This window comes from Pogoniulus pusillus, chromosome 5 (genome assembly GCF_015220805.1).
Source record: "Pogoniulus pusillus isolate bPogPus1 chromosome 5, bPogPus1.pri, whole genome shotgun sequence".
Classification (NCBI taxonomy): Eukaryota; Metazoa; Chordata; class Aves; order Piciformes; family Lybiidae; genus Pogoniulus; species Pogoniulus pusillus.
In genome coordinates, this window is record NC_087268.1 from 25,428,897 (window position 1) to 25,456,375 (window position 27,479).

General features: G+C 40.6%; 1 protein-coding gene across 2 annotated transcripts in view; it reads right to left on the reverse strand.

Moving 5' to 3' along the window:
- Window positions 1-989: 989 nt before the first annotated feature.
- The window catches only part of AFF3 (ALF transcription elongation factor 3), a 365,042-nt gene continuing 338,552 nt past the window's right edge, over window positions 990-27,479 (reverse strand). For both annotated transcript variants that reach the window (XM_064143584.1, XM_064143583.1), the window contains exons 15-21: window positions 18,934-18,997; window positions 16,164-16,300; window positions 14,171-14,242; window positions 10,941-11,034; window positions 6,912-6,961; window positions 6,567-6,781; window positions 990-5,337 (exon numbers count right to left, since the gene is read on the reverse strand). In XM_064143584.1, the coding sequence (XP_063999654.1) occupies window positions 5,216-5,337; window positions 6,567-6,781; window positions 6,912-6,961; window positions 10,941-11,034; window positions 14,171-14,242; window positions 16,164-16,300; window positions 18,934-18,997 (754 nt within the window). In that variant the 3' untranslated portion in view covers window positions 990-5,215. The remainder of the gene's footprint in view (window positions 5,338-6,566; window positions 6,782-6,911; window positions 6,962-10,940; window positions 11,035-14,170; window positions 14,243-16,163; window positions 16,301-18,933; window positions 18,998-27,479) is intronic.

Consider the following 27,479-nt stretch of genomic DNA (forward strand, 5'->3'; position numbering starts at 1 on the left):
ATAGCTTAGGCTGCCAAAGTGGAAACACCATGGAAATGCAGGCATATTTTCAGACTCCCAAGAGCAATAGAGCCAGACAGCAGGTGGAGGCAAGAAATTACTTGAAGAAGTAGCCCCAGCAGAACCCTGCCTGTCTCACTGAGGAAAACCACAGGCTTTTGAAAGAATAACAGAGCTTTTGATGTGCCAAATCTCAGTGCATGTGGTTTTATTCTCCTCTGTATAGCTTTAGTAAGGTAAGCCCAGGGATGCTCAAGCGAGCAGGGACTAAAGGGACTTTCCCAGATTGTTAATTAACCTTAAATAACCTTATAGCATGGCACCCAGTAATGCTTGAAATGGAGTCTTGGCCTTATTGAGGGCAAGCAGCAGCTTTCTGAGAGATACTGAAGTCCAATTTTTCATGCTAACAGTATTGGTTGAGAGACATTGCTCTTCAGCTTTTGAGACAGACTAGACATAAGATCATCTAAATGCTTTGCTGAATGCATTCTGACAAATTTATCGGTGGCTACATGCCTGCCCAGCCCTCGGTGCACAGCACATAAGCTAATGGAACAATTATAATTATGATAGCCATCAGACCTACCAGGCCCTTTTAAGACACGACAATCAGACTAATTCTCTAGTTTCAAACACAAGGAGTTCAGATGTGATGTAAATTCTAACCAAAAAAAAAAAAAAGACAGTAAAATGAGACGCATGTTAGGTCTGTGCCAGCCAAACTTCTGTTGTTATCTTAGCAAGTCCATATTCTTCAGGCATTGTTTGTATTGCCATTGTGCTGGGAGATTTTACTCTTTAGTTTGAGGATTCTCCCTGAATGGGGGAGGGAAACATTGCTATCATTGTGAAAAAGGAACATTTATTTCTGACATATTAAGTATTAAGAGGATTACATAAAGGCAAGGCATACTGCAGAAGGAGATGTTTGTAATAGACCATGAACCCATGACCCTCCAGAAAATTTAGGAGAGTTAAAAAACCTATTGCTTTGACAAATTCTTTTTTAATTAAAAAAAAACTGCTTGTAAAAAGATCAAGGAATTCATCCACTGCTATTTACATAAAATCCAACTATTTCTGATTAAAATCATGAATCATTTAATGTCACATCTGCAGGATATCTGAAGCAGATGCTATTAATCCAAGTAGTTTTGCAAATTCCAATTTCATTTGGATTAAAACCTACAACTAAGTCAACAAATAGTATACACTGTACATGCGTTAAGGCTGGTGACTACTAAAGTCTCTTGGGTAGATAAACTAAGCACAGATCAGCCAGGTCTAAGTCTATCTCCTCATCTAGGGGGGAAAAAAAGAACAAAAAGATTGCCTAACATTTCAGTGATGTAGATTTGAATCAGTAGCCATGAAAAAATGTATTACAAAAGAGATACTATGGCACAGTCCCAAAGGTGCATTTCTTATAAATTAATTAGCTACACAAATGATTTTGATAACAGCTACTGCAATTCTGTGGTGATATGGCTGCTCAGTGATAAGTACTTGATGACCAATGGGAGGCACTAGTAATATTCTTCATGCTGAGTGACTCTGATTACTATTTAGATTTACAGTATATACACATGTGTTTGTATCTACACTTAGGGTTTGGTCTTCTTAACCTCCTTTTTGCAAGGGCCTCTGTTTACTACAATCCCTTCTACTGGAGTCCTGGGATATATGGATAAAACAAACAAGTACACAAGGAGTTGGGGTAGCCTGTCATCTGACAGGGAGGACTATGCTTGGCTTCTGGCCACACTTGAGCCTCTGCATATGCTTTGTTCTCACCTGCCACTCATGCCAACATGGAATACTATAAAGTATTAAGGCCAAGGGGTCTGTATGATCTTGCTGTCTGTTAGGATCATATAGGCTGCTCTGTATTTGTTGCATCCACCTGCCATACTTGGTTTGTTTAAATCCATTCCCATTGGTTTACCAACCCTGACTGATTCAGAAGCCTCTGTTTCTAAGTAAACTTCTCCCTCCAGTTTTAATCCTTCTGGATTTGTACAGAATGAATTCCCACTTTCCCAAGATAAACTTGCATGTTGCTATGGCATAAAGAAGCCTGTTCTAGGACTTTTACTGCAGATTAAAACAAGTCAGTGTCTTTCATGGAACCTTGAATAAGGAGAGTTTCCTCTGATCCCATCCAGAACACACAGAGCACCTTCAGCTCATGGTGAAGTACCTAAGACTATTTGAGTTCTTAAGGTGTAGCATATGCTTGACTGGACCAGACCTAAAAGCCACATGCACTTTTCCAGACCAGGCCCTAAGAAGCTGAAATGAAGTATTTGTTGTCACCATGCCACATTTAGTCATCTAAACAGCAGCAGCCATATACAGCAAATAGTCTGCACAAAAGAAGATTATAAATAACCTCACCAAAGGAGTATAGCTGCAAGAAACCCTACAGAGAGAAGGCAAAACCCCTCTAATCCATTTAAATGTCTTTTTAGGTTAATTGGCTGCTATTTCATCCTGTTACACCACCAGAAGTTAAGGCTCAGTGTGCTCATCAAATAACATAGATGATGCTAGCACAAAAACTAAAAACCAGTGTGTTTTTCCTTAGAAGCAGTAAGTATTTTAGCTCGAACAATGCAATATAAGAACAATGTACAAGAAAGGACAATGATCTACATGAGATCCTTAGTACTTGGAAATGTTACAACAGGACAGCATTAATTCTTGCATTTCTTTGAAGTTTCTTGACATATTACATCCATACAAAGAGTTCATCGTGATTAAGAAAAATATCCCATTCTTAATAAAATAAACATGCTTCAAAGTTCCATATTTTAAACTCAAATGCCACATGTGTAATAAAACTAAACTCCATTTAAGGCAATTAATATATGTCACTCCTAAATTTCTGAACATTAAATATCAGTAAGGGCTCCCAAACTTGTCTGAAGATAAACATCATAGGCACCATCAAAGAAAACAGAAGCTAATCTGGAATTTCACTTTTTCACTGTGGAGAAATCCCACAGTACCTTCATACGGTATTGAAGCAGCTGACAGAATCCATTGTAGCAGCCTAGTAAATCATGACAGACTTTCACAGCTGGAGATCAGGCAAGTGATGAACAGAAAGGCACCGATCAAGTTGTCCATGATACTTGTGACCAAACAAATAGTGTTGCTTCTGGGAAGGGTAAGAGGCAGATTTAAGAGTGATGGGAGGACTTAGAGGATGCATATTTTCTCATGGAAAAGCAAGTCCACCTTCACTCTTAAAGCCAGCCACACTGTGACACTCAAGTCCATGCTAAGAGATGACCACAGCCTGAGCTCAGGATTTCTTTTGCAGGGGAATTATCTGAGCACCAATGGGTGTATGTAAATATCAGCCCAGTATGGCTTGGGGCTGACCAGTTCCTTGGTAGCTACCCTGCTGAGTTGCTTCAAAGAATGGGGTGAATGCTCGCTCTGAGCAATAGCTGGAGTTATTGTAAGCAGCCAAAAGGGAAAAAAAGAAGCAGGTACTTGGATCTCAGTGTGCTTTCAAACCCACTTTTTACCACAGAGTACATACAACCTGTGCTAACAAAGATGTTTTACTGAGAAAATGTGCTGCATGGGTATTTCTTATTAAAAATGCAGCTCTTCAAAAAATAGGGGAGGAAAAAAAAAAGTAGCAAGGACCAAGCAATCAACCATCAATATCAGTGGCTACTTCTAGTTGTATCTTCTATTGAAAGAGTCTTTTGTATTCTTATGTCCTTAATATATAAGTAAATTAGATTAGCGAACAATAATAAAAGGGTCCAATCAGTGACTTGGGCAAGAGCAGTCCATTGAAAATTACTGGAGCTGCTGACTTGAGTAAAGATTGTAAATGTGACTGCAAAAAAAATGTATTTCAGTTACAGAAAAAGGAACCTAAATGTATTAAAACCATTGAAAATTAACAAAAATGAACAAAAATGCACTGAATGCAAGCACATTCAATGCAAACTGGCCTCAACCTCAGCTGACCCAAATTAAACTCCAATTATTGTGGGATTAATCCTTCTGGCATGAAAAACACAGCCTGTCACCAGGAACAGAAAACATTCCATAAATCAAGAAACGTTAAAGCCTAGTTGAGGATTATGCATGAAGAGTGAGAGGATTATGATAGGAAATAGTTTTTAGCCTGATGAGCAGCAAACTCAGCTTCCCAGATAAAGGAAATTGCATGTAATGCTCCCATACAGGCTAGAAGAAAATGCTGCAAGATTCTGCTATATGAAAAAGATATGAAAGTCAAAATCTGTGCAATGAAGCCTCCCCATGCAAAGCCAACAACTGTTACAGGTATCTCTCTGTGTGTATGCAGCTGAAGTCAACAGCTTTTCTTTACTAAGTGGATTGCAGTTTGCCTTATTTTTTCATTCATCTATTTACTATCAGTAACAGAAAGCAATTTCCCACCCTCTCTTCTAAGTTCTTCCTATCAGCATACCTGTTTTTAGGCTTTTTGCTTGATACTGTAGGTTATACTGTTGGTGAGGTGCTGAACAAAAGGTAAAGTTATTTAAAAAGACAGGAGATAAAGAAATGCATGCAATTTGTCAAAACTTATTGCACATGAAAGAATGCTGCCTTTCTCCAACTTGTTGTGGACTGCACGACTCCTCTGTATGTCCCAGCTGGGGAGTAACAGGGAGATGGTACACTAATATTGAAACTTCTGTGACATGTCCATGCTCACAGTAGAAGTTCTGCATGTCTGTGATTTGCCCTCATTCATTCTAGTCCAGAAAAGCCCTTGTGTATGTGCTTAAGCTCTGCTGAAGTGAATGGGATTTCAGTATGAGCTTAAAGAATCTATTGAGAGCTTTCCTGAATAGGGACCTGTGCTTATTGCACTTGGTTCAATCAACCCATGAGATTTTGGTTTGAGATTTTCCACACAAGAATTGAAAGGGTGTATTTTGTGCATTAAGATCAGTTCTTTCTAGTACTTCAAGTGTATGAAAACGTTTGGAGAGTGGTACAGAACAACTAATTCTGAAGAGGCATCATTGTATATTGCATACATGCACACATACATGTCTGCACTCAGAAAAATTTTGCTCAGTACTGAAGAAATATTCACCTTAGTTTGGATCAATGCTGTGTCTGACTATTCCTGTAGCACAGTGTCCAGAATAACTGAATTATCCATGAAAGATATATATGTACTGTCCACGTGAATGGCACACAGTCATTATGACAAATGAGCGCTATTCCGCACCCAGTGAAGTCCTTGTTGAGTGTATTGAACTAAATGCTCCATACTGCTGTGCAAGGTGATAGGTCCCATCAGTGCATCCAAGTCGTTAAAAAAATCTACAGGGGAAAAAATATTCAGCATCAAAAGAGTGAAGCTCTTTGCTACTTGTTGCCCTTTAACAGTTTTTATTCTCTTGCAAACTGAGTCAAGCTGAACATTTCATGGGAATGAAAGTATAGTGCTGGCAAGATTAATTTTAAAGCCCTGTGGTTGATGATGCTACCAGATGATGTACAACAGTTTTCTTTTTAAAGAGCAAAACAGTGACTTCATTAATTTCCATTGAGTCTTGTTAAAGCAAGCAGATGCAGGGCAAGATTTCTTTTGAGACTAAGGACAGCTAAATCAAAAGGTCTACACATCTATACATATGCTGGCTCTTATAGATATGGCAGAGAAATAGTGACCAACCCAGCCTAAAGAGTAATTTGGCTAAACAGCCACTAGGGACTAAATTCAGATCTGGACCGGCAGATCTAACATAGGATTTATAGGAAACTTCTGGAGTGGCAGTGTAGGTAAGGATAACTCAAAGGGCATTTGGCATCTCTGGTTAGGCATCTGAACTGTATACCTGTCCCTGCTTCAGGCTGAACCTAACAGCTCTCTGAGCTCTGCTATTTATACTGAGTAAAGCTCCATCAGCTGCAATGCAGATTAACCCCTCAAGTCCCATATACACACGTACATTTAGGTGTCCTTATTCTAATTTGAATCCTGCCCATGCTCTTGCCTAAAATACATAAATTAGCCTGAAAATCAAAGAATACTTTATCTATCAAGTCAGATGCTGAGTTTCTTGCTCATGGAAACATGTTCAGCTGAGAAGAGGGATACAGGCATCTTGTTCCCATTTGCTGGGACAGGGAGAGGGCTGAGGACTGGTCATTCCTTCTGCAGAAATGAAGTGTGCTTCTGCTTTTTGATGTCTGAATAAATGCATCCCATCCAGCTCCACCACTCTGGGGGGACAAGAAGCTGCCTTGCCTTCCACAAACCTTTCTTTCCAGAATGATGCAGAGGCAGTGGATGCTACCTAAAGCTATGTCTGTGACCTGTCCACTATTCATGTGACCAGCCAAATTAAAAAAAATAGATGTTTCTGAATGAATTAGCTATCAAAATTGTCTTTTGGGGCTGTTTTGGAACAGACTAGGGGCAGACTGAAGTAAAAGACACCTCTGCAGTCCCACTTTGCGGACAGGATTCCTATTAAAATAGTTACTTTCCTGTTAAAAATGATGTATCAGTCTTTGAAAATAGTCAGTTGCCTTGATTCACTCACCTCTGTTTTCCTTGGCCAGGTTGTCAGCCATTTCCCAGTAGTCATAGCTGTGTAGGATGCTGTTGGTGATGCTGACGTGGTTGGCGGCCATCTGATGAATGCGCTGTGGGATGCTGATGATAGGAGATGGGGAAGGGGCCCCTGTGCTCCCCTGGGATCCTACAGAGCTGACTGGAGAAGGGCTAGGGGACATGGGTGATGGAGTTCCTGTGCTCCTGAAAACAGATGTTAGTACAGTTACTTAAAAGGGTTTGGAATTAAAAGAATGAGAGCATCAAAATATGCTGCAGGTAAGAAAACATAATTTCTGACTGCCAAGAGGATGTAAGTTTCCCTGAGACTTACTTTCCACTGGCACCCCAAGGAGATGGGTTCTGGGCAGCTTTTGATGAATTCTGTAAAGGAGAAAACAATACACAACGTGTATAATTTATATAAGACTATGAAATGAGGAACATTAAACAGTACAGGTGAAGAAATGCAAATTAAAAAGAGTGCAGACAGATATATTCACCTTATGATGCAATAAACACAGTCAGCATAGTTTGGTGTTGCGATGAAGCAGTGCTGCAGCACAGCTCAGTCTATTAAATGCCCTGGGAAAGGGGCTGGCTAGGAAAACATCTTAATTGAAACTTTTCACAGAAATCCTGGGAGTTTAGAAGAAAACGTTGCCAAGACTCTTTGTGAATTTTAACGTGGAATCTCTTGTGGCTGAGAAAACCAGAAGGATGTGCACGTACTTGCTGCTGCCCTGAAAGACAACTATCATTCCCCTGGGAGCTGAGAGACTCTGCAAGTCTGCTCAGCCTGGCTGACCACAAGGATGTGAATCTGAGGGTCCCTCATCCCAAGTGGGTGTTTTAACCACCAAACTCAAGAATCTCTCTCATCATTGATCCTCGTGGGAGCATTCCCCTTGGTCACAATATGACAGCACTCACAGGGTCAGAAAGATTGCCCTTCAGGCTGGTGGTTTTTCTAGCTGCAGGTTTCCCCAGAAAGCCTCAGAGGGGATATTCAACCATCTAATGTGATCTTTTGTATACCTTCAGTCATAAAGACTCTCACTGGTACACTGTACTTTGGGTAAAAAATGTCATTGCTTGAAGAAAGACTATGTTGTGTGAGCACTGCATTTACTGAGCAGGAGAGATTCAAGTGTCTGCAATAAGGAAAACTGAATAGTTAAATCTGCAAGAGCTGGTGGGAATTTACTGGCATGCTCCTGCCCATTTGAAAACAGTGGAAAAGCTCCTTTCTCCCAAATGTGGTAACTGATTTAATCCTGGGCCTGTGACAAAGAAGGATGACAAAAACTCAGAAGTCTAAGAAACAAAACTTTTCTATTCCATTTCAACCACCACCACATGGTCAGCAGTGGCCAGTCTCTAATTCTTCAAAGGAAAGTGACCTCCTCAAACTCTCTTCTGAAACCGTACACGCAGAAGAATTGTGTGTTGGAGATCAACTTTCCCTCCTTGAGGATTGCAGGAGACCAAGTGCAAGTCTTGCAGCCTGAGATCTGTTTATGGATATCGTTTAAATGCAAAGCTGCAGGTGCTGCAAGTTGCGGGAGTTACAGGAAGGAAACAGGATAAACAAGGAGCTTCAAACCTTCACAGATTTCAAGGTCAGGAGTAATGTCTCAGACACTCAGTCTACAATTTCCATTTTCCACCAATCATGGAAGTTCTAGCACAAGCTAAATTACCTTTAGAATGTATTTTAATGTATTTTATTCTTTGGAAAAATGATAGTTAGCCATAAGAAGCTATTCATCCTCCTTGTTCTCCTGTGTCCTGTTTAGCAGGCTTCACACTTAGAAAAATGGATTCTGTTTCAGAGTTTCAAGACTGAATTTTCTTAACATGAGTGATTGCTTTAGGATGATGTTGATCCAGTGCCTGCCAAACTTCATGTCTCCAGGTATTGCCAGGTCTGTTTCCATTTAGACAATGATCACATCCTCTATTAAACTGTTCTGCAGTAAGTTGGACACATCTCCTAAGCTCCTCTTAAAAAAGTTTATTTTCTCAGTTTTGATGTATCCTCTGAACTGCCTTTTGTGTTCCCACATTTTTCATGCCCACACCAATACTGACTGTATTTTATCAGTGATTACATCGGTGCTGTGTGTGTTCTGGCATTCTTCCTGCATTTTGACACTTGATCTTCTACAACCTGAGTAGGTGGTATAAAAAATAAGCTTTGGAGTGTCCCACGGGGTGTTCTTCCACTCTTCCTTCATTTTCCCCCCCTACCCAGCCCAGGAAGGGACATTTACTGTCCTAAATATAAGCAACCTGGGAATCCTTGATATTTGCTCCTTTTACGGGATAATGTCTTTATTATTCTACCTTATTTTATTTATTATTTATTTATAACAAAATATTTTCTGATCTGTCTTAGCACTACTGGCCTGCATCTTTCTACTGTAATGGAAACCAAGTACCTGTTATTTACTTGCAGAGTTGGAGGCAGGAAAATATGAAAAACGAAGTGGCGTCAAGGATACCTCTGCTGTAACTGTAACCAGCTTCTGCCATACCATACAAGGTCCCACACCTTTTTTTCTCATGTTTAGGTATATTACAGAATCAGAATCACACCAGAAAGGTGTGGATAAAGATTCTAAAGAGTTCAATGTTGTAAGGGACCATCTCTTATCTCATTCTGCTTACTGCTACCCATCCTCCTGGTTGCTTTATGCTCTCAAATATTTCTGGCCCCTGAATTTCTGTGGCTTCTTTTTAATTCTCTTCTGCATTATGTTTTTTAATAATGGAAATAGAATACATAAAAGGAGATTTGAATAACCTTTTTTCCTTTCTAAAATAAAACTCTAATTTTCCCTGCAAATGTGTGTGACAAGGTTTAAAATCCTTTTTTGATTGGTAATACATGTGGAAGTTCTTAATACAGTCAGCATTTCACGTCACTTAGTTTTCAAAGCTTTTAGATACCAAATATGAAATGAGTGGAGAATTGGCTTGTTTTCCACTGAAAATGATAGTAAATGGATTCTCTCCCCCTCCCCCATTTTTACTTTCAAAGGTGAGGACATTTTTCTAATGTGAATCTATGCTATCATTATATCAGCAGGAGCTCTGCAAAAAAACCCAGCCTGGTTTTGGCTGTAGCAGAATATAAGTCCATTTAACGTTTGCCATGAAACAGTTTTTGTCTGCTGGTGGGAGACATTTTGCATGGTTGAGAGCCTGACCATCCAGTTCTTAACATGAGTATTCTCTGAGCTGGTAAAGAAAAAATGAAGTATTGTAGTAGGCACATACTTCTTTCCCCTGAAATCGAGTCACTGTTAGAGAAACAGTATGTGTTGAATTATATATTGGTAAATTTTTAGAAGCAATTACAGTGGCTTCAATTTCAGTCTGACAATAAAAGATCTGTCAATTTTCTTCACTGTCTTCCTGTGTTCAGAATCTGGTCATGAGCATTCCTGCTTGTATTTGAATTTTATTAACAAAATGTCAAAGGATGGATGTTTTTCATTTCAAGGTACCTCCCTCTGAAAAAAAACCCCAGCCCTGTGTTCAAAGGCAAATAGCTGTTCTGGTCCACCAAAGCAGCCTGTCTTAAAGCATTTGTATGTTCAAATTATTTTCTATTAAATTAGAACAAGAAAGGCTAATTTGGTGTTTGCAGAAAAAAATCTGTGTGAACTAACTAACAGGTGAGCTCCACCTGAAAGGTTTTGTTCTTAAAATACATTCCAGAGAAAAGTTCCCTGTCAAATAAAATATATTTTTGACTAAGACTTCCTTTCTTATTCAAAATAAGCAGGGCTTGGACCTGGCAGAGTGGGAAATGGATGCAGTAGCAGGTGTCGCAAAGCAGGAAAGGGAAACCAGAAGTGCCATGGCAGGTACATGGCAGGCAGTTTGGTTGCCTTCTGATGCTTTTGTGCAAGTGATGCCAGCGTGGGCTACTTGCCAGATACTTGCATAAGAACATGTCCCACTGCACTTCCTACCCACTGATGCTGCTAAGTGGAAGCCCTGCAGCTAAGCCTGGATGGGATTCTGAGAGCAAAATCTGCAAAACCTATTCACAACAGGGCTGGATAGCACCAGATATTTGATCAAGAGTACATCTGAAAATACTCATTTGTTAGTACACTGAATTTCTTGTCCTTCATGAAGGGATATGGTGTGTATTTTGCAGACAGGGGCCCTTACGAAGACTCACCTCTAGAATTAATTAGGTATCAGGTGTTGTTATGGGAGTCTGTTGTAAAACTCTAATGACTCCACATGGGCAGAACCAAGCCCGACACAGTGACTTTTTAAGTAAGGTACTGTATGCCCTATAATGATACAATGATCTAAACCCAGGCCATAATAAATGCACCTTGAAATACTCAATAAGCGCTTTTGAATACTTGACCGCATGGTCTCTCTTCAGTCGGAACATCCTCCAGTACAGAAGGGCCAGGCAGCGGTAACTACAACAAAAGGGAGAGCAGAAGGTAAAGTGTGCCCTCACAGAAATCCCAATAAACTATCTTAAAGTCTCAGACTAACAGAGAGCAGAAGGCTGACAGCACCTTGCTTACAGATTTTATCTCATTGTTTACAGTACTTAACACGTTCCTATCACCAAAGCTTGAGTATTACAGCCAGGACAGTTCACACTGATAAATGTAACCACTGAAGTACTAAGCAAACCATACTCAGAAGCTGTTTGCACAGTTAGATTCCGAGGCCTCAGCTTTGGCTTGCACACTTGACCAAATGCCTGCGCCATGAAAAGGTCATTGTGGGCCTGGGATCCAATGCATAGATTTTTTTGGGATTTGTTTTGACGAATGCAAAGGCAGCCTTTTGGAGCATCTTAGCTTAGGAATCATAGAATCAACCAGGTTGGAAAAGACCTCCAAGATCATCCAGTCCAACCTAGCACCCAGCCCTAGCCAGTCAACCAGACCATGGCACTAAGTGCCTCATCCAGGCTTTTCTTGAACACCTCCAGGGACAGTGAGTGCCTCCACCACCTCCCTGTGCAGCCCATTCCAATGCCAATCACTCTCTCTAGGAAGAACTTCCTCCTAACATCCAGCCTATCCTTCCCCTGGCACAGCTTGAGACTGTGTCCCCTTGTTCTGTTGGTGGTTTCCTGGGAGAAGAGACCAACCCCCACCTGGCTACAACCTCCCTTCAGGTAGTTGTAGACAGCAATGAGGTCCCCCCTGAGCCTCCTCTTCTCCAGGCTAAACACCCCCAGCTCCCTCAGCCTCTCCTCATAGGGTTTGTGTTCCAGGCCCCTCACCAGCTTTGTTGCCTTTCTCTGGACACCTTCCAGCACCTCAACATCTCTCTTGAACTGAGTGGCCCAGAACTGGACACAGGACACAAAATGTGGCCTGACCAGTGCTGAGTACAGGGGAAGAATAACATCCCTTGTCCTACTGGCCACACTGTTCCTGATACAGATCAGGATGCCATTGGCTCTCTTGTCCACCTGGGCACGCTGCTGGCTCATGTTCAGCTTACTATCTATCAGTACCCCCAGGTCTCTTTCTGCCTGGCTGCTCTCCACGCACTCTGTCCCCAGCCTGTAGTGCTGTTTGGAGTTGTTCATAGAATCAAAGGACTTTGTTATAACAGCCTGAATCTGTACAATGAAATGGAGTGATCCTGGGTATATTTTGTATATACCCAGTGATCTCTTCTGGAGGCTGAAGATAGCTGGTAAATGGGGAAACTTCAGACCTCCCTTGATTTCAGTGGCAAATCTCCTTTGTGGGAAACCAGAATGGAAACTGTGTTGGAGCCTGGAGGCTATTGCTAGGGCACCTGCCTGATTTTCTCCCCAGGGGAAAGCAGCAATGAGCTGAAATATTCAGTGTATTGCCCTGGAACTGTCTGCCCTCATGCTCCTCATTAGTCTACAGAGTGCTGCACACCTTTAATGCTATGTATTTAAATGAGAGTAATAGCTATTAACTATAATTATACATCATACTATCTGATAATCAACATTCAGGACACACAAACTCTTCTCTGCTCTTGCCTTTAGGTGCACTGGTCTATTTTCTGAATCAAGACTCCCCACTAGCTTTTCCCAAAAAGCTTTTTGATTGGCAAGTGTGGGACTGGCCCTGAGTAACACAATTTTCAATGCAAAAGTGGTGGGTTTTGTTTTCCCTTCAGCACCAGAGGCCTTCTTTTTAAAAGCAGTATTTAGTCTTGGAGCCAACTTGAGGCACTAGAAGGCTGCTTGAGTTTGGAAGCGCAGAGTGCTCCACATCTCTCTGCTCTCTGGGGCTGTCGAAACCTCCGCAAACCCCTCGAATTAGGAAACTGCGCTTGAACAGAATGGGAAATGCCAGGTAGGGTTTGCCAGCCGCTTGCCTCCTGCAGTAGGCGCTGCATTTCTGCCCTTGGCCGCTAGAGGGCAGTGTCTCCTCAGGAGAAGAGGACCCAGGCGCGCCGGCTGCCTGGCAGCCTGCCCGGCGGGCGCGGGGAGCAGCCGGGGGACGCGGCGGCCTCGAAGCCGTCATAACTCTCACTGTCACCTTCACAGGTACAGCACATATGCAAATGGTGTCAGCTCGTCTGCTGGCTGGCAGACGGTGAGTTAAGATTTGCTATTCATCGCCCGGAGAAGGCACCGTCTGCTCTCCCTCACTCTGACCTTTCTACCGAAACAGATGCGGTGGCCCCGCGGATTGGGATGCGGCTCTGCGCACACCGGAGAGCTCCGGCAGTTCTGAGCAGCTCGCACGGCTTTTTTGTGGAGTTTTTTAACCCTTCTTTAGTCATTTTCCCACCTCAAAGCAATTGCTGTGAAAGCATTCTGTGCTCCTCCTGATGGCACAGCAAACCAGCAACAAAGAAAGGGCATTAAAAGGAAAAAAAATGCATCCTGGATTTTCCCTCACCCCTTTTTTAATACAGATGCTTAATTAGGACTTCTTATTTATGGAGGCTAAGGGTGCATTTAATTTGGATTTTTAACAGATGGTTAATAGATGCTAAAAACACACATGCTGATTGTAAATGTCCACTTACTGAGAATCCCTAAGCATGTAATAGGTATTTTATGTGTTATCTACACAGGTATTATATTAAAATTTGATTTTAATAACATTTTGGTATTTTGCTGCCAATCAGCAGCCATCCTATAGAACCCAAGGCGTGTGCATATATATATATATAAATCTCAAATTGAAAGGTAAGCCAAGAGGCTTAATTATTATCATCACCATTATATCTCCCTTCACACAGTATAAATATAAGTTATTATTATTGAGCCTCAAATGTCAACCACAAAAGAAATTACTGAGCTGTTGGTACTAAAGTACATCACTCATAAAAACAACAAACCATCAAGCATTTAAAAGTTAATTACACTGAAGTGCCATAGCTGACCTGTTACAGTAAGTATGAACTGCTTATTTCCAGTGACGAAGCACAGGTCTGGTACAGTGACACAAGGACTGAACCTTCTCAGAGCATTAAATATTCCCCTAATTTCAACAGACAACATAATCCTATCTTGCTGTATCCAGCATCTGCTTTTCAAAAACTGTCTCAATGGGAAAAAGAAGCCTTTTGAGGCAATCTTGATCTACTAACCATAATGCTGCCAGCTGTTTGTCTTCTGGCGTGGCGCTGGGGCCTGAGTGGGTTTTTAGTCTCACTGCATACCTTAAGCAAAAGGAAAAAAAGGCATTGTGAGTTAATTGAGACAGCCTTATAATACTGATCAGAGAGCCAAACTGGCTGATGTAATTTGACTTGCCTCCTTATATATTTGCCCAAGTTATTAAACATACATGTGTTTTTTTCTGGTTGTGTTTTAGAGATATTTTGTCATTAGTAGCACCTTCCCGTGCTCTTTAAAGAGCACTGACTCCCTTGAACATCCATCAGTCCTGAGGAGAGCCTGGCTGATGAAGTGATGCTGTCCTACCAAAATAATTTCTGCTGCTGCGGAGACCCAGTTACACAGAGTTCATGCAGAAAGGTTTTCACATCATTTGAAGGCAGACAGTCTGTCTTGAAGCTGATGCTGCCCTCACCCTGCCAGTTCTGAGCATGTCTGCCCAGATTTGCTCCTTCAAGCAGAGCACAGCAGAGGGGGAACATGTGGCTCAGAGCTATTTTTGTTCATGTGACATTACATTCAAATTCTATAAATATTAAACATCCACACAGCTAGTGCTGTTTCAAGAGTGTGTGTGCTATGCAATCCCAAATTAGTTTCTGGAAATCTCAGCTTCCAGCTGAACACCTGAACAATGGATAAGGTTAGGACAAGACACAGCATTTCTCAGCTCGCTTCCAGAAAATACCTGTTCCCTGTAGTTAGCTGCTTGTGTTTTTTTCATTATTTTTGCTTTCAAACTTTAATTCTGATACCTGTGCAAAGATTCATTACAAACATTTTGTTTCAATGGGCATGCGTAGCAAGCCACTTATTTTTCTGAGCTCCAGCAAATGAGATCAACATCAGTTCACACTACCACAGCTTCACACATTACTGTGTATCTACAAGCAAAATTCATTTCCAGAGTTAGGAACATGTATTTACTATCACGAGAAATGATGAGCCAGACAAAGAAAGAGCTTTCTGTCTCTTGAAAAAGAAGGGAGGAATTGCAGAGATGAGATGTACTATTCTCTTAAAAAAATAATTAAATAGCCTCTCCATTAGAAAGCTGGCCTCAATCCACTGAAATGCATGAGAAGACAGCCCTAAGTTGAATAAAATGCCAGTGGTATTGGTAACAGGTGAGAAAACCTTCATATGAACACTAAGTCCTTAATAATGCAATTGTTTTAGAAGCTTTGATTCATTATGAATATGATTAAAAATGAAAATATTTGATTTACTATGTGTCCTGAGGAATTATGCCACCGTCACTGACAGTGCAGCTCTCTCCACTGGCTTTGCTGGCCTTGCTGTCTTGTGGAGAGAGTCACTCAGCTAATGGAATGATTTGGACCTTTGTTTTCTCTACTGACACTGTCAAAAATGTTAACTATTAGTACCAAATATATCAGAGAATAGCACTTAAGAGTCTTTTTGTCATAGGACCTGTGTGTGGGAATTCTAGACTCATGTTTGAAGTACCATGAAGATGATTAAATGTAGGGGTAGCTTTAGTTTGAGCCGGACTTCACTGCCTACAGTAGAATCATACACACAAAATGAACTTTGAGAGTCCATTTTTCTATCATGGTTCACACCTTCTTTCAGGTAACCTTTAAAATGAAGTCTTAAACACAGCACAACATTTTGCAAATCATCACTCCATGAGTATGTTTTGGTGTTACATATTATTTTTGAGTAGCATGGGATGTAGATCACTAAATTCTTGAAGTAATCTGGAAACAAAGTAATATGAAAAGCTCTTTGTTTTTTTCACCTTCCCCTTGCTACCCAATTTCCTGATTTAATTTCCATAGAAATTATAGATAATACATAGGCATTACACGTGACTGATCAGGCACTTGGGAGGACCTCACTTCTCTACTGCCACAGTATCTGGAGAATTACATGACAATGCAGATGAGCACGTTTGCACAGAGTAACCCCTGAGGTGGTCACCTCCACCCTTCCTACCTTATGAGTTCAATTGTTTCTGAATACATTGTGTAAGGGGATTTAGATTCCATTGGCCCTTGTTCCATTGCATTTCCACACTCAATAAACGACAGTGCCGCTTCTGCGTAATTCAGTGCCTTTCCAAACTTTTCCACCTAGAGGGAAAAAACAAGGACACAAAGAAATAGAGTAATCATCCAGATATGCCTGCATTTGATGGGATTTTCTCAACGCGAATTGCAAACTTGACACAAGTTGGTATATGTTCTGATTCACAACTTTTCCTATGAGAAAGCTAAATCTCATCAAAACCTGTGCATCAGTGAAAACTGTAAGATATAGAAAGCAGAGCTGGAAAAGGCTATTTGGTCCACACTCCTGTGTGCAAAGAAGGCTCAGCTCTATCTAAGACATTCCTAACTCATATTTGTCAAAATTCATCCAGTGCTGGAAATTCCACAAACTTATCAAGCCTTTTGTCCCACTTTTCATTAAAGAAGAGTTTTACACATCTTTGCTAATGTAGTTTTTCATCAACAAAGAAAGGTAATGATTATCTTGAACTAAGAAAATGAGAATTAAATATTTTGACTACTGAGTCTTATTCAGAGACTCATCTATGTTCTCATGTCTTCTTTATTCCTATTTTCAGCACTGCTTGATCACACTCTCCTTGTCAGGAATTTGCTTCCTATGTCCTCCTCCTCTTTCTAGGACAGTTCTACTCCCTCAGCTTCTTCTGCTATCCTCCTTCTTTGCCCCATTTCTTCTCCTATTTTCAGTCCTTTTTGGACTCTGTGCATGTGCATTTGTGTACTTATATGGAAATACGTGCACTTATATCTTCAGTGATGGTGCATATGCAAATGTGCATGTAATGTTTATATGTGTACACTTAAATACCACTTATCTGCTCACAGAATTTTTTTAAATGTAGTTAAGAGATGAATGAAACTACTGTCTCTCTGTCCTGACTTCTCTTTCCTTCAACCAAAACTTCTGTGGTACATAAAGCCCATTAATGGACTGGATGCATTTGATTGAAATCTAATGCACACAGTGAAAGGTTCACAGGATCACAGGATATTAGGGGTTGGAGGTTAATGGACATTATTCTTTTCCAATAGATAAAGATTTTAAACAGTAATTTTGGAATGGCACAGTGGCTTCATTCTCTTTTAGGTTCTTATATGGCTCCCATTGTGATCATACCAGAGAACTTCACAAATGTTTTATTAGATTTCTCTCCCTGATGCTCTCGAGCAGGTAGAGTGCTATTATCCCAATTTCACAGATGGGGTACTAAGGAGCAGAGAGACTTAAAGTAATTTTCAGGCTGCTCCCTCTAAGTGCCTAAGTTAGGTGTTGTAGTACCAGAGTAGAAGATTTTTTTGCCCAGCGATGTGATTCAAAGTGCCTGGAGGCACTTCAGCAATATGGCAGGATCCCTACACAGTGAAGGAGGGAGAGGCAACTCCTGCAAACAGCAGCTTGCAAGATATAAGTAAGGTGCTGGTCCACTGTCTAGGGAAGATGAATGTGAAGGAGATTTCAATCATTTAGTACTGTCGGAATGGTATTTAAACTGTACCTAAGTGACACTCATGTGGGAAACCTGTGGCAGAACAGAGAATAACGCTTGCACCTCCTGGGAATTTCTGGAAGTCTACCATAAAAATATTTCTCTTCAGGCTAAGAATTTCCTTTGCATATTAAGTAATCTTTTCCATTCTGTTTAAAGGAACACACTCAAATGCACCATTTGTACTTCTACACAATATTTTCTGGTTTAAAGCATACTTTAGAGTAATATGGAACTGAACAAACCATAGAAATTTGTGCTAATAAACTCAGGTAGAGTGTAAAACTCTGTGTTAAAGTCCTGTATTTAGAATCTGCTTCTTGCTTGGCCTTTTTACATTTTGCACGGCTGAGAAAAACTACCTTTCTCCTTTCGTGCTGCTCTGACAACGAAGTGTCTGTCTGACAGAGAAAGGCAGGACTGCAGCTACTTCTACCTGCAAGATGGCCCTACCAATGCAGGGTCCCACGACACATACAGTGTCTGCCATCCCAGAGACCTAATGTTTTTATGGCTGTGCTAGCTTATTCATGGGGCTGGGCAAAGGCAGTCTTGGAGAAGGTTATGAAATGGCTAAGTACTTTGTTGCACCCTTTTGTATTGAAAGACAAGCATTTCTTCAGTGCTCTGTATAACCTCAAATCTCCCTTTTCCTTTCCAGCCTCATTTTTAGGCAAGTTTGAAAGCCAGAGCCAAAAATTTGTTTGTCACAACAGTCCTTTGTCTCCAGGGTGTTCCTCTAGGGTTAGACAAATTTCTTCTGTGCTTCTGATTATGTTGGGAAACATCTGCCATGAAACCATGATTCTTTTGGCACCTAAGAACCAAAGCTCTTTAAAAAAAGTACAAATACTATGGCCACCAGACCAAATTTTGGGACAAAATTATAGGACCTAGCTAGCTAGTTAAAATTAGAAGATAGGTATGTGGATTCCTAACACAACCTCCATTACTATAGCTACTAATTAAAGCAATGCAATAAATGGAAAGTTTTATTTACCCAGGCCTTTATCTCAGCAAGTCATTATTTGTTAAGTCATAGTTTATTGGGCTATGAACATTTGATTATATAAACATTTCTTAATTTAACAAGCCTAGCCATCCTTATAATAGATTTTATAATTACCCTGGCAATACTGCACTGATGAAGGAACAGCATTGCAAAAATAATTTGGAGCAACATAACTGCAAAGAAAATGTTCTCACCATTGCGTCTGCTTTATGCTTCTTCCGCTTAGCTTCCTGCATAAAGTAATCTGCATTGCGTGGCCTACCAGGGGAAAATAAGAAGATGTTTTATTATTTTCTGAAGTGCAGAATATTTTCAAGTTATTTTTCCCTTATTTTAAACCTGATTTGCAAACATATTTTTTATGAAGAAAATATACTTATCACGTAACTATGAGTCTTCTATTTCCAAACTGCTGCCTGTGGAGACAATAGCATTTATGGCTGTTCTCGTTCTTTAGAAGTCAGTGATTCAAGGCAAAAGAAAGCTAATAAAATGTGTTTTTATGGATTATATAAACAGTTTCCCAAATTAGTGTCGTTTTGATCTGCAAAATGGATGCAGGCATTAAGTGGAAAAAGTTATTCAGTCTTCTCTCCCTGGTGCTTGCTTACCTCTTTTTCAACTGTTCTCTGTACAATGTCACTTGGCTTCTTCCTTCTCTCAAAAACCTGTGTTTAACCTCTCCACTCTGAAAGCACACATTGAACCTGTTTGCTTCCACAACTACCATCTCATCTCTTTTCTCCCTCTTACCTGTAAGCATGCTGAGGGTGCTGTTTACTTTCACTGCACGGAGTTGGTCTCTGACTTGGTGGAGGTGGGCTGCCTGCTGCAATTCCACTGCCACTGCTCATGACAATTTCTGTATTGATTTATCTTCAAATGGATCTCAGAAACTCTGTCCCTTCCTTATCTGCCTGATCTACTGACTGCAGGGTACAAATTCAACTGCTTTCTCTGGGCTAAAATTCACAAATTTGTTTCAGATCCAGATTTAAAACACCTCCATTCAAACTGCAAACACAAACTGGTATCTCCTTGGCAAGGCCACCATGTCAGTGAGCTCCTCCTGGCTCAAGCAAATTTCTTCATCTCCTCCCACAAACTCTTTCTGTTTCACTTTTCTCACTTTGGAGAATAGCCACTTGGCAATTAATTTTAGGCTATAACTTCAGCTGTTGCCTTTCGTATTTGTGGGAGGTGATTTTCTTTCTTCTCTAAGCTAAAACTTGTTCTTCTCAAAGTGGGCATCAGTCTCTTCTCCCAAGTTACAAGTGATAAGATAAGATGAAATGGTCTCAAGTTTAGATTGGACATCAGCAAAAATTTCATCACTGAAATGGTTGTCAAGCACTGGAACAGGCTGCCCATGGAAGTGGTTGAGCCACCATTCCTGGAAGTGTGTAAAAGACATGTAGATGTGGTGCTTAGGACATGGCTTAGTGGTTGACTTGGCAGTGTTAAGCTAACGATTGGACTCAACAACTTTAAAGGTCTCTTCCAACCTAAACAATTCTATGAATCTGTGACTCTCAGCCTATACTGTGGTTACTGTCATATCCTCAGCTCTCTCAGAGAAGGAAGTTTTGCCTTGCAAAATACTTTTCTTAGTATTGGTTAGACTGTCATCCATTTGGCCTTATTTAAACGAGTTATTCCTGAGTAGTCAGAGAATGAATCCTGATGGTTTTACTGCTCGAGCTTTTAAGTGCTTGGTATAGTAAATGATGTGGTGTTATTGTCACTCAGCAATCTGTTGTAGGTTAACCCCAGTAGGCAGATCAGCCCTACACAGCCACTCACTTCCCTCCAGTGGGATGGGAGAGAGTAGAAGTGAGGAAATGTCTGCATTCAGGTAAAGACTAACTAAGAAGTGAAGCAAAGCAAAATAAGGGATTCATTCACTGCTTCCTGTCAGCAGGTAGGTGTTCAGCCACCTACAGGAAAGCACTTATTGCACTTCATTTTGGCAGATGAATGGCATCATTCTGAATATTCCCTTTTAATCCTTCTTCTCCCAGCTTTTATTACTGGTGTGGGATATTTCTTCGATCATTTGGGGTCAGATGTCTCAGTTGTGTCCCCTCTCAACTTCTTGTGCACCCTCAGCCTACTCACTTGTGGAGTGGTGTGAGAAGCAGAAGGCTGTAAGTCTCTGTGGTCTGGGCTGTCAATATTGCTAAAATGCCCCTGTATTATCAATGCTGTTTTGGCCACAGATCCAAAACTCAGCACTATACAAGCTGCTATGGAGAAAATTAACTATGCTAGCACAAATCAGTACAGGACCCCATTCTAAAGTTATTTTCAATTGGAATTTCTCAGCATATTTCTTTAAAGATTTAACCATTTTGTGTCAGTCAGAGAAGATACAGATCTAAACACTGAAGTCATTGGGATGGATGAGAAAAAAAATATTGTTGTTATTAGTAAGAACATGCTCAGATCTGTAACTGAGGTCAGTAGGAGATAGGGGGGAGCCTATTGACAGAAAAAGACATCCATATAGAATCATAGAATCAACCAAGTTGGAAGAGACCTCCAAGATCATCCAGTCCAACCTAGCACCCAGCCCTATCCAGTCAACCAGACCATGGCACTAAGTGCCTCATCCAGGCTTTTCTTGAACACCTCCAGGGACAGTGACTCCACCACCTCCCTGGGCAGCCCATTCCAATGCCAATCACTCTCTCTGGCAAGAACTTCCTCCTAACATCCAGCCTAGACCTACCCCAGCACAACTTGAGACTGTGTCCCCTTGTTCTATTGCTGGTTGCCTGGCAGAAGAGGCCACTCCCCACCTGGCTACAATGTCCCTTCAGGTAGTTGTAGACAGCAATGAGGTCACCCCTGAGCCTCCTCTTCTCCAGGCTAAACAACCCCAGCTCCCTCAGCCTCTCCTCATAGGGTTTGTGTTCCAGGCCTCTCAACAGCTTTGTCACCCTTCTCTGGACACGTTCCAGCACCTCAACATCTCTCTTGAACTGAGAGGCCCAGAACTGGACACAGTACTCAAGGTGTGGCCTGACCAGTGCTGAGTACAGGGGAAGAATAACCTCCCTTGTCCTACTGGCCACACTGTTCCTGATGCAGGCCAGGATGCCATTGGCTCTCTTGGCCACCTGGGCACATTGCTGGCTCATCTTCAGCCTACTATCTATCAGTACCCCTAGGTCTCTTTATGCCTGGCTGCTTTCCAGCCACTCTGTCCCCAGCCTGTAGCACTGCTTGGGGATGTCATGGCCAAAGTGCAGAACCCTGCACTTGGCCTTGTTAAATCTCTTCCCGTTGGCCTCTGCCCACCCATCCAGCCTGTCCAGGTCCCTCTGCAGGGCTCTCCTACCTTCCAACAGATCAACACTTGCTCCTAGCTTGGTGTCATCTGCAAACTTACTGATGCTGGACTCAATCCCCTCATCCAGATCATCAGTAAAGATACTGAACATGACTGGGCCCAGCACTGATCCCTGGGGAACACCACTAGTGACTGGCTGCCAACTGGATGTGGCACCATTCACCACCACTCTCTGGGCTCTGACATCCAGCCAGTTCTTGACCCAGCACAGAGTAAATCTGTCCAAACCATGAGCTGCCAGCTTGGCTAGGAGCTTCCTTGAGACCATAAGGCTATTTGGTAGTGCATTAGTCTGTTTCCTTCTAATTAGGTGTACAGAGTTTCAAGGATATTTGATGGCATCATGGAAGTTTTGAAGAGAATAAGGCTAAATATCCCTAGATGGTAATAAAATTCAAAGTTTGGCTAATTTGCCCTAAAAATCTTGTAGAAGATATGAAGAAAAAACATTCCTTTGCTCCAAATTTCTTTAAAATATTATTCTCCCCCAAAGTGGAATTCTTCCCCAACTTACTCTACCCTGTAGGTCAAAAAGGGGACTAAAGGGAGGTTTGTTCCCCAGTATCTCATAACCTAATGCAGCTGTAAATTCTTCTTGTGCCCAGTAAGATGCTAACATTATCTTAATAACACAGTTATGAAATATTAGACATTGAACACTGTTAGCTTGCTACAGAAAAATAACAATATTTTCAGAACCATTGAAACATTTACTTAAAAATTGTTCATTCCCATTTCTCTTCATCTTGTGCAGTGTCCTACAGATGATGGTTTACTACAAAGTGCCAAAAAGCAAAGCAAAGCAAATCAGAGAAACAGTGGTCTCAGCTCTCTGAAATTTTCAAAGTGGTGGACCTTTATATAATCCTTCCAAACTCAGGTCATTAAAATATGTCCTTTGCAACATTCCCTCCCATATATCACCTAGCACTATATGTCTAATTTGCTTGTCTGAAGCACAGCAAGAGGCTGTAAAAACAAAGTGAGATAACACAATGCAATTATGGTCTACTTATAATTATAAGTTAATTGTAAAATGGTTTTCATCTTGCAGCAGGATTTATTCTCCCTAGTTATGATTAGCAATGAGGGTATTAGCAAGAGGCATGCATATTACTGAACCAAGAAGCCTGCTCTGAGGTGGTTAATCATAATGCAATATGCAAAACCTGAAACAATCAGTTTTTACTACGTCAGATTGGGGTTTGGGAGGCATAATATATAAAAAAGAAGCTACAAAAAGGCCATTTTAAAGCAAAGCACATATATTCTTAATGTGAATGTTTAGGTATTTCCACAGGGAAAACACAAGATTGATTTACAAATAAGGGGATGCCTAACAGAAATTAGATTAATTGGGAAAAAATGGATAGGGTATGACTTCTTCTTTTTTTTTCTTTTTTTTTTTGTTAATAGGGTTTGCTCAACAGTGTTAATAAACATGCCAGGTCAAATTTTGATATCTTTATGCTATCTGTGAAATACTATTCTTCAACTTATCCCTACAGGTTAATAAATTTCCTATTCAGATTAGGAATATGCATGTTGATTGAAAGTTGAAACGCCCTATAGATTTAATGTATATTTATATACATTGCATGCATTTATTATATCATTTTAGTGATAAAGACATGTTTTGCATTCTAATTTATTTTTTTTAATGAGAAAGAAAGGCTTCAAATTCAGTTTTGTTTAGGTTCCCATTGCACATGAACGTAAATTGTCTTTTTAAATCTAGCATTTGAGTTTAAATGATTATGCCATGAAGTAAAAAAACAAAACCAACAAAAAAAACCCCACCAACAGAAAAAAAAAAGCTCTTCTATAAGCTCCTTAAAGGTAACAGGTGATCTCAGATCACAGACACCTAAGAACCAGGTTCATAAACTAATTGCTCTGGGTAGTTCTTTGGCATGCTGCACATTCTGTATTTAGGAAGTTCACAAAAGATTCTTAACCATACTCAGATTTTACAGACCCTCAAGTTATAGTGGCTGAGAACTCGTATTTGCTACAAACATGAAGTTTCATCCCAATGTCTTCTGCAGCTTGGCCTATTTAGTTACATTGGTGATAATCTCAGACTGGAGAATTTGCAGGTAACCTCACTGGATGTTAATTGCAGATACTAGAGGCATCTTAAGGAGAAGCAAATTAATGAAATTCAGTGAAATGGAATTCAGAAATGAAATCAATGAAATTAATGAATTAATAAAATTCAGAAAGCTCTGTGGTCTAAGGTTTGCTATCCCCCTGCAGATCATGGCCTTGCTACAGCCTGAGAAGGCAAAGAATAGAGAAAACTTCTATAGGTTTAAAATTGCACTAGTTGAACTGGAATGGATGTGAGTATCAGAGGAAGCACTCGAGTGTCTTTGTTAGGCTTATTGGTCAGAAATGTAAACTGAAGTCCCATGGAAAGTTACTCAGCGACTTCTTGTTTTGAGACAATTGGGTCAGATTCTGAAGTTATTTACAATTGTACATATCTATTGTCAGCATTCTGATGCCAGATTTACAAACAGAATTCAAGCTTCTTTTTCTTAAGGAAGAAATTAGAAAAGCAGTCTGACTTCAAATTAACAGGTACAAACAAGTGTTTATCTCTATCAATAATCTCAACTCCACAATAAAGTCTTTTGTTTCTGAATATCTGATTGTTGGTACTTTTAGAAATCTAGTCCTCTCCAACAATACCAAAAAGTTCTAATACACTGCTCCAATGCATCTCATATATCTCTCTGAAAGGCAAAAGAAAGAGCATAAAGCATTAGCGCCAACTAAGTCAGGCTGCTGGTGATCAAGTGTCATTATGTGAAACTGGCTGCTCTCGAGGAGAATTTACCCTACTATGCTGATTGGTGAAAGCAATCAAGTACTGCTGGAACCCTTTCAACACATTCTCAGTCAACACCAGCCAGTCACCTAGGCACTGCAACAGAATCCAGCCTTTTACAGAATAACCCCCCCCATGGCTAGATCTGATAGTACAAACAAGGCCAGGCTTCCTTTTCAGCAGTGGCATTCAAACCATTTATGACTTTGACAAGGGCAGCTTCAGTAGCATGGCTGTGGCTGAATCCAGGATGAAATTTATCAAACAAACCACTACTGTCCAGAATTTCTCTCACTCGCTTGCCATCACTTTCTCTGGGAGCTTGCCGAAAACCAGCAGGAAAGACAGCAGTTCCATTGCTTGTTGTGTTGTGCAGGATCTCAGCATGAGGTGAGAAGGCTACAGGCATCGTAATTATTCCCATTCCAGAAACAGCCTTTCAGAATTTCTGGGCTGTTGAGCTCCTAAGAGTGGTGGTACCATTACCCAGGTGACATGGCTGTGTATGTGCACATGCTTCTCTCAGCCCATTTAGCTCTATGCCATTATAGAGCATTTCTGCCACCTTTGTCTTTTGCTGCCTTCTCTGAATTTAATTTACTCCAGTTCAGAAGATAATTGCAAAAATGTAAACTCATGCAGTAAAAGAGAGGGAAGAGAATCAAGGAAAGTGGATCAATAAAAGTCTTACTTTATACAGTAATTCATCAGCATCTACTGCAACATAATCTCCTTGGAACTCAGAGCAACCACTGGTATTTACAGAGTATGGTGTAGCTTAGACTCCAATATGCAATTTTAATTATAACTGCATTGAAAAACACATTTTTCATCTAATTTTTATATTTTATATGAACTAAATACTAAACTATAGCATTTTCTGCTTCATTTACATAATCTACCACTTGCACATTATTTCTTACTGTGGCATGGTGTTTTATGAGGATACATTAAAGAAAACTAATAAAAGTTCAATTAAACATCATAAATGTAGCCAAGTGCATATTTTAATACCCTTTGGAGATAATGCTGCTGAAGTGTTATAAAAAAACAAACTAGTGCTTCCTCAGTGTACAACAATTGCATGTAATAAAAGCAGCTTATACCATAATTCTAAATATAGGACCAGTTTCACAACGGTAGTACTCTAGACCCTTAAAAAAGTGAACGTGCTGGAAAGGAGTAGGACATTAAAATGAGCAACCTCAAAATTTGATGAGAGCTAGGGGCAAAATCAGAAGAAAATGGTGTTGCCAGGGTTAGCCCCAAAACAGTTTTGAAGCTGTGCCAGTAGAATCTTGGAACTTTCAGTCCAGGAAGAGAAGAAAATCTTGTAAGAGCAATAAAATCATGTGTGGTGAAAGGTAGGTGTATACAGCTCTGCCTACTTGCTGTTTCATACAGAGACCTGTGTCAGGATCATGTCTGACATGCTGGGTGACAGAAAAGGGTGGTCATCTTGGGGATAAAGGCTGGAGCTCAGCAGCTATTACTTCACAAAACAGTATTCTCCTTATGACGTATCATGGCTTCCTGACCATTCCATGGCTTAAAATAAATGCTGGTTTATGGCACATGGCACTCCTGTGTCTGAGGCATGGTAGTAGACAGGGTCAGGGAAAGCCCACGGCATTGTATGAAGTGGGTACCCAGTTATGGCAGTCACATGCTCACTATGGTAGACTCAGCAGGTCTGGGAACTTCAGCAAACTGGAAAGTTCAGTGGTGAGGACAGAGAGAGTATTTGTGACCCATTTAAATGATAGTGCTATAGAAATTTCAGGATGATAGGAACAAAGGACATGATTGGAATCAGGCCAAATGCAAGAAAAAATTATGCAATCATACAACTACACAGCTACTGTCTTGGTGGGTTCAGCATAACGAGGTCAAAAGCTTAGCAAAAATGCAAACTCCCTACACTAATCATGCCAATGTAGTGAAATACAAGAGACCATGAGAAAGAGTCAAAATCCACTACAATTTCCTGGGCATGACCCAGATTCATGACTTAAAGATATCCACATAAAATTAACATCCAGACTAAAATATGCAAGGCCAAGGTGTACAAGCAAAGAGAGAGGAATGAAAGAAATGGTAATGACTGGATAGGGCTGGGCGATAGGTTAGACTGGATGATCTTGGAGGTCTCTTCCAACCTGGTTAATTCTATGACTTTATGACAGGGACTTGAGCTCCTGTATTAAAAGCAGAAGGAGAAAACATTACATCTTTGCAGATAAACTACAATTGGGTCTCCTTCAATGGATATTAAATTGATACTCTTAAATCTACTAATTTCACACCAAGGTTGAGTGAAAGCCTTTACAGTCAGACTTAGGGGGAGAGAGCATGACCACAATTATCCAGATCTACATTGTTTTAAAATACCATGGACTCACACCTTGAATTCTCTAGAGGCATCTGAAAAACACAGTCAGGAAGATCATTCTGGGAAAAGAACTACCTGGTATCCAGTTCCTATGTTTCTAGCTCTGATGAATGAGAAGTTATGGTGTGGGTGAAACTGCTGAGTGATGGTACATGTG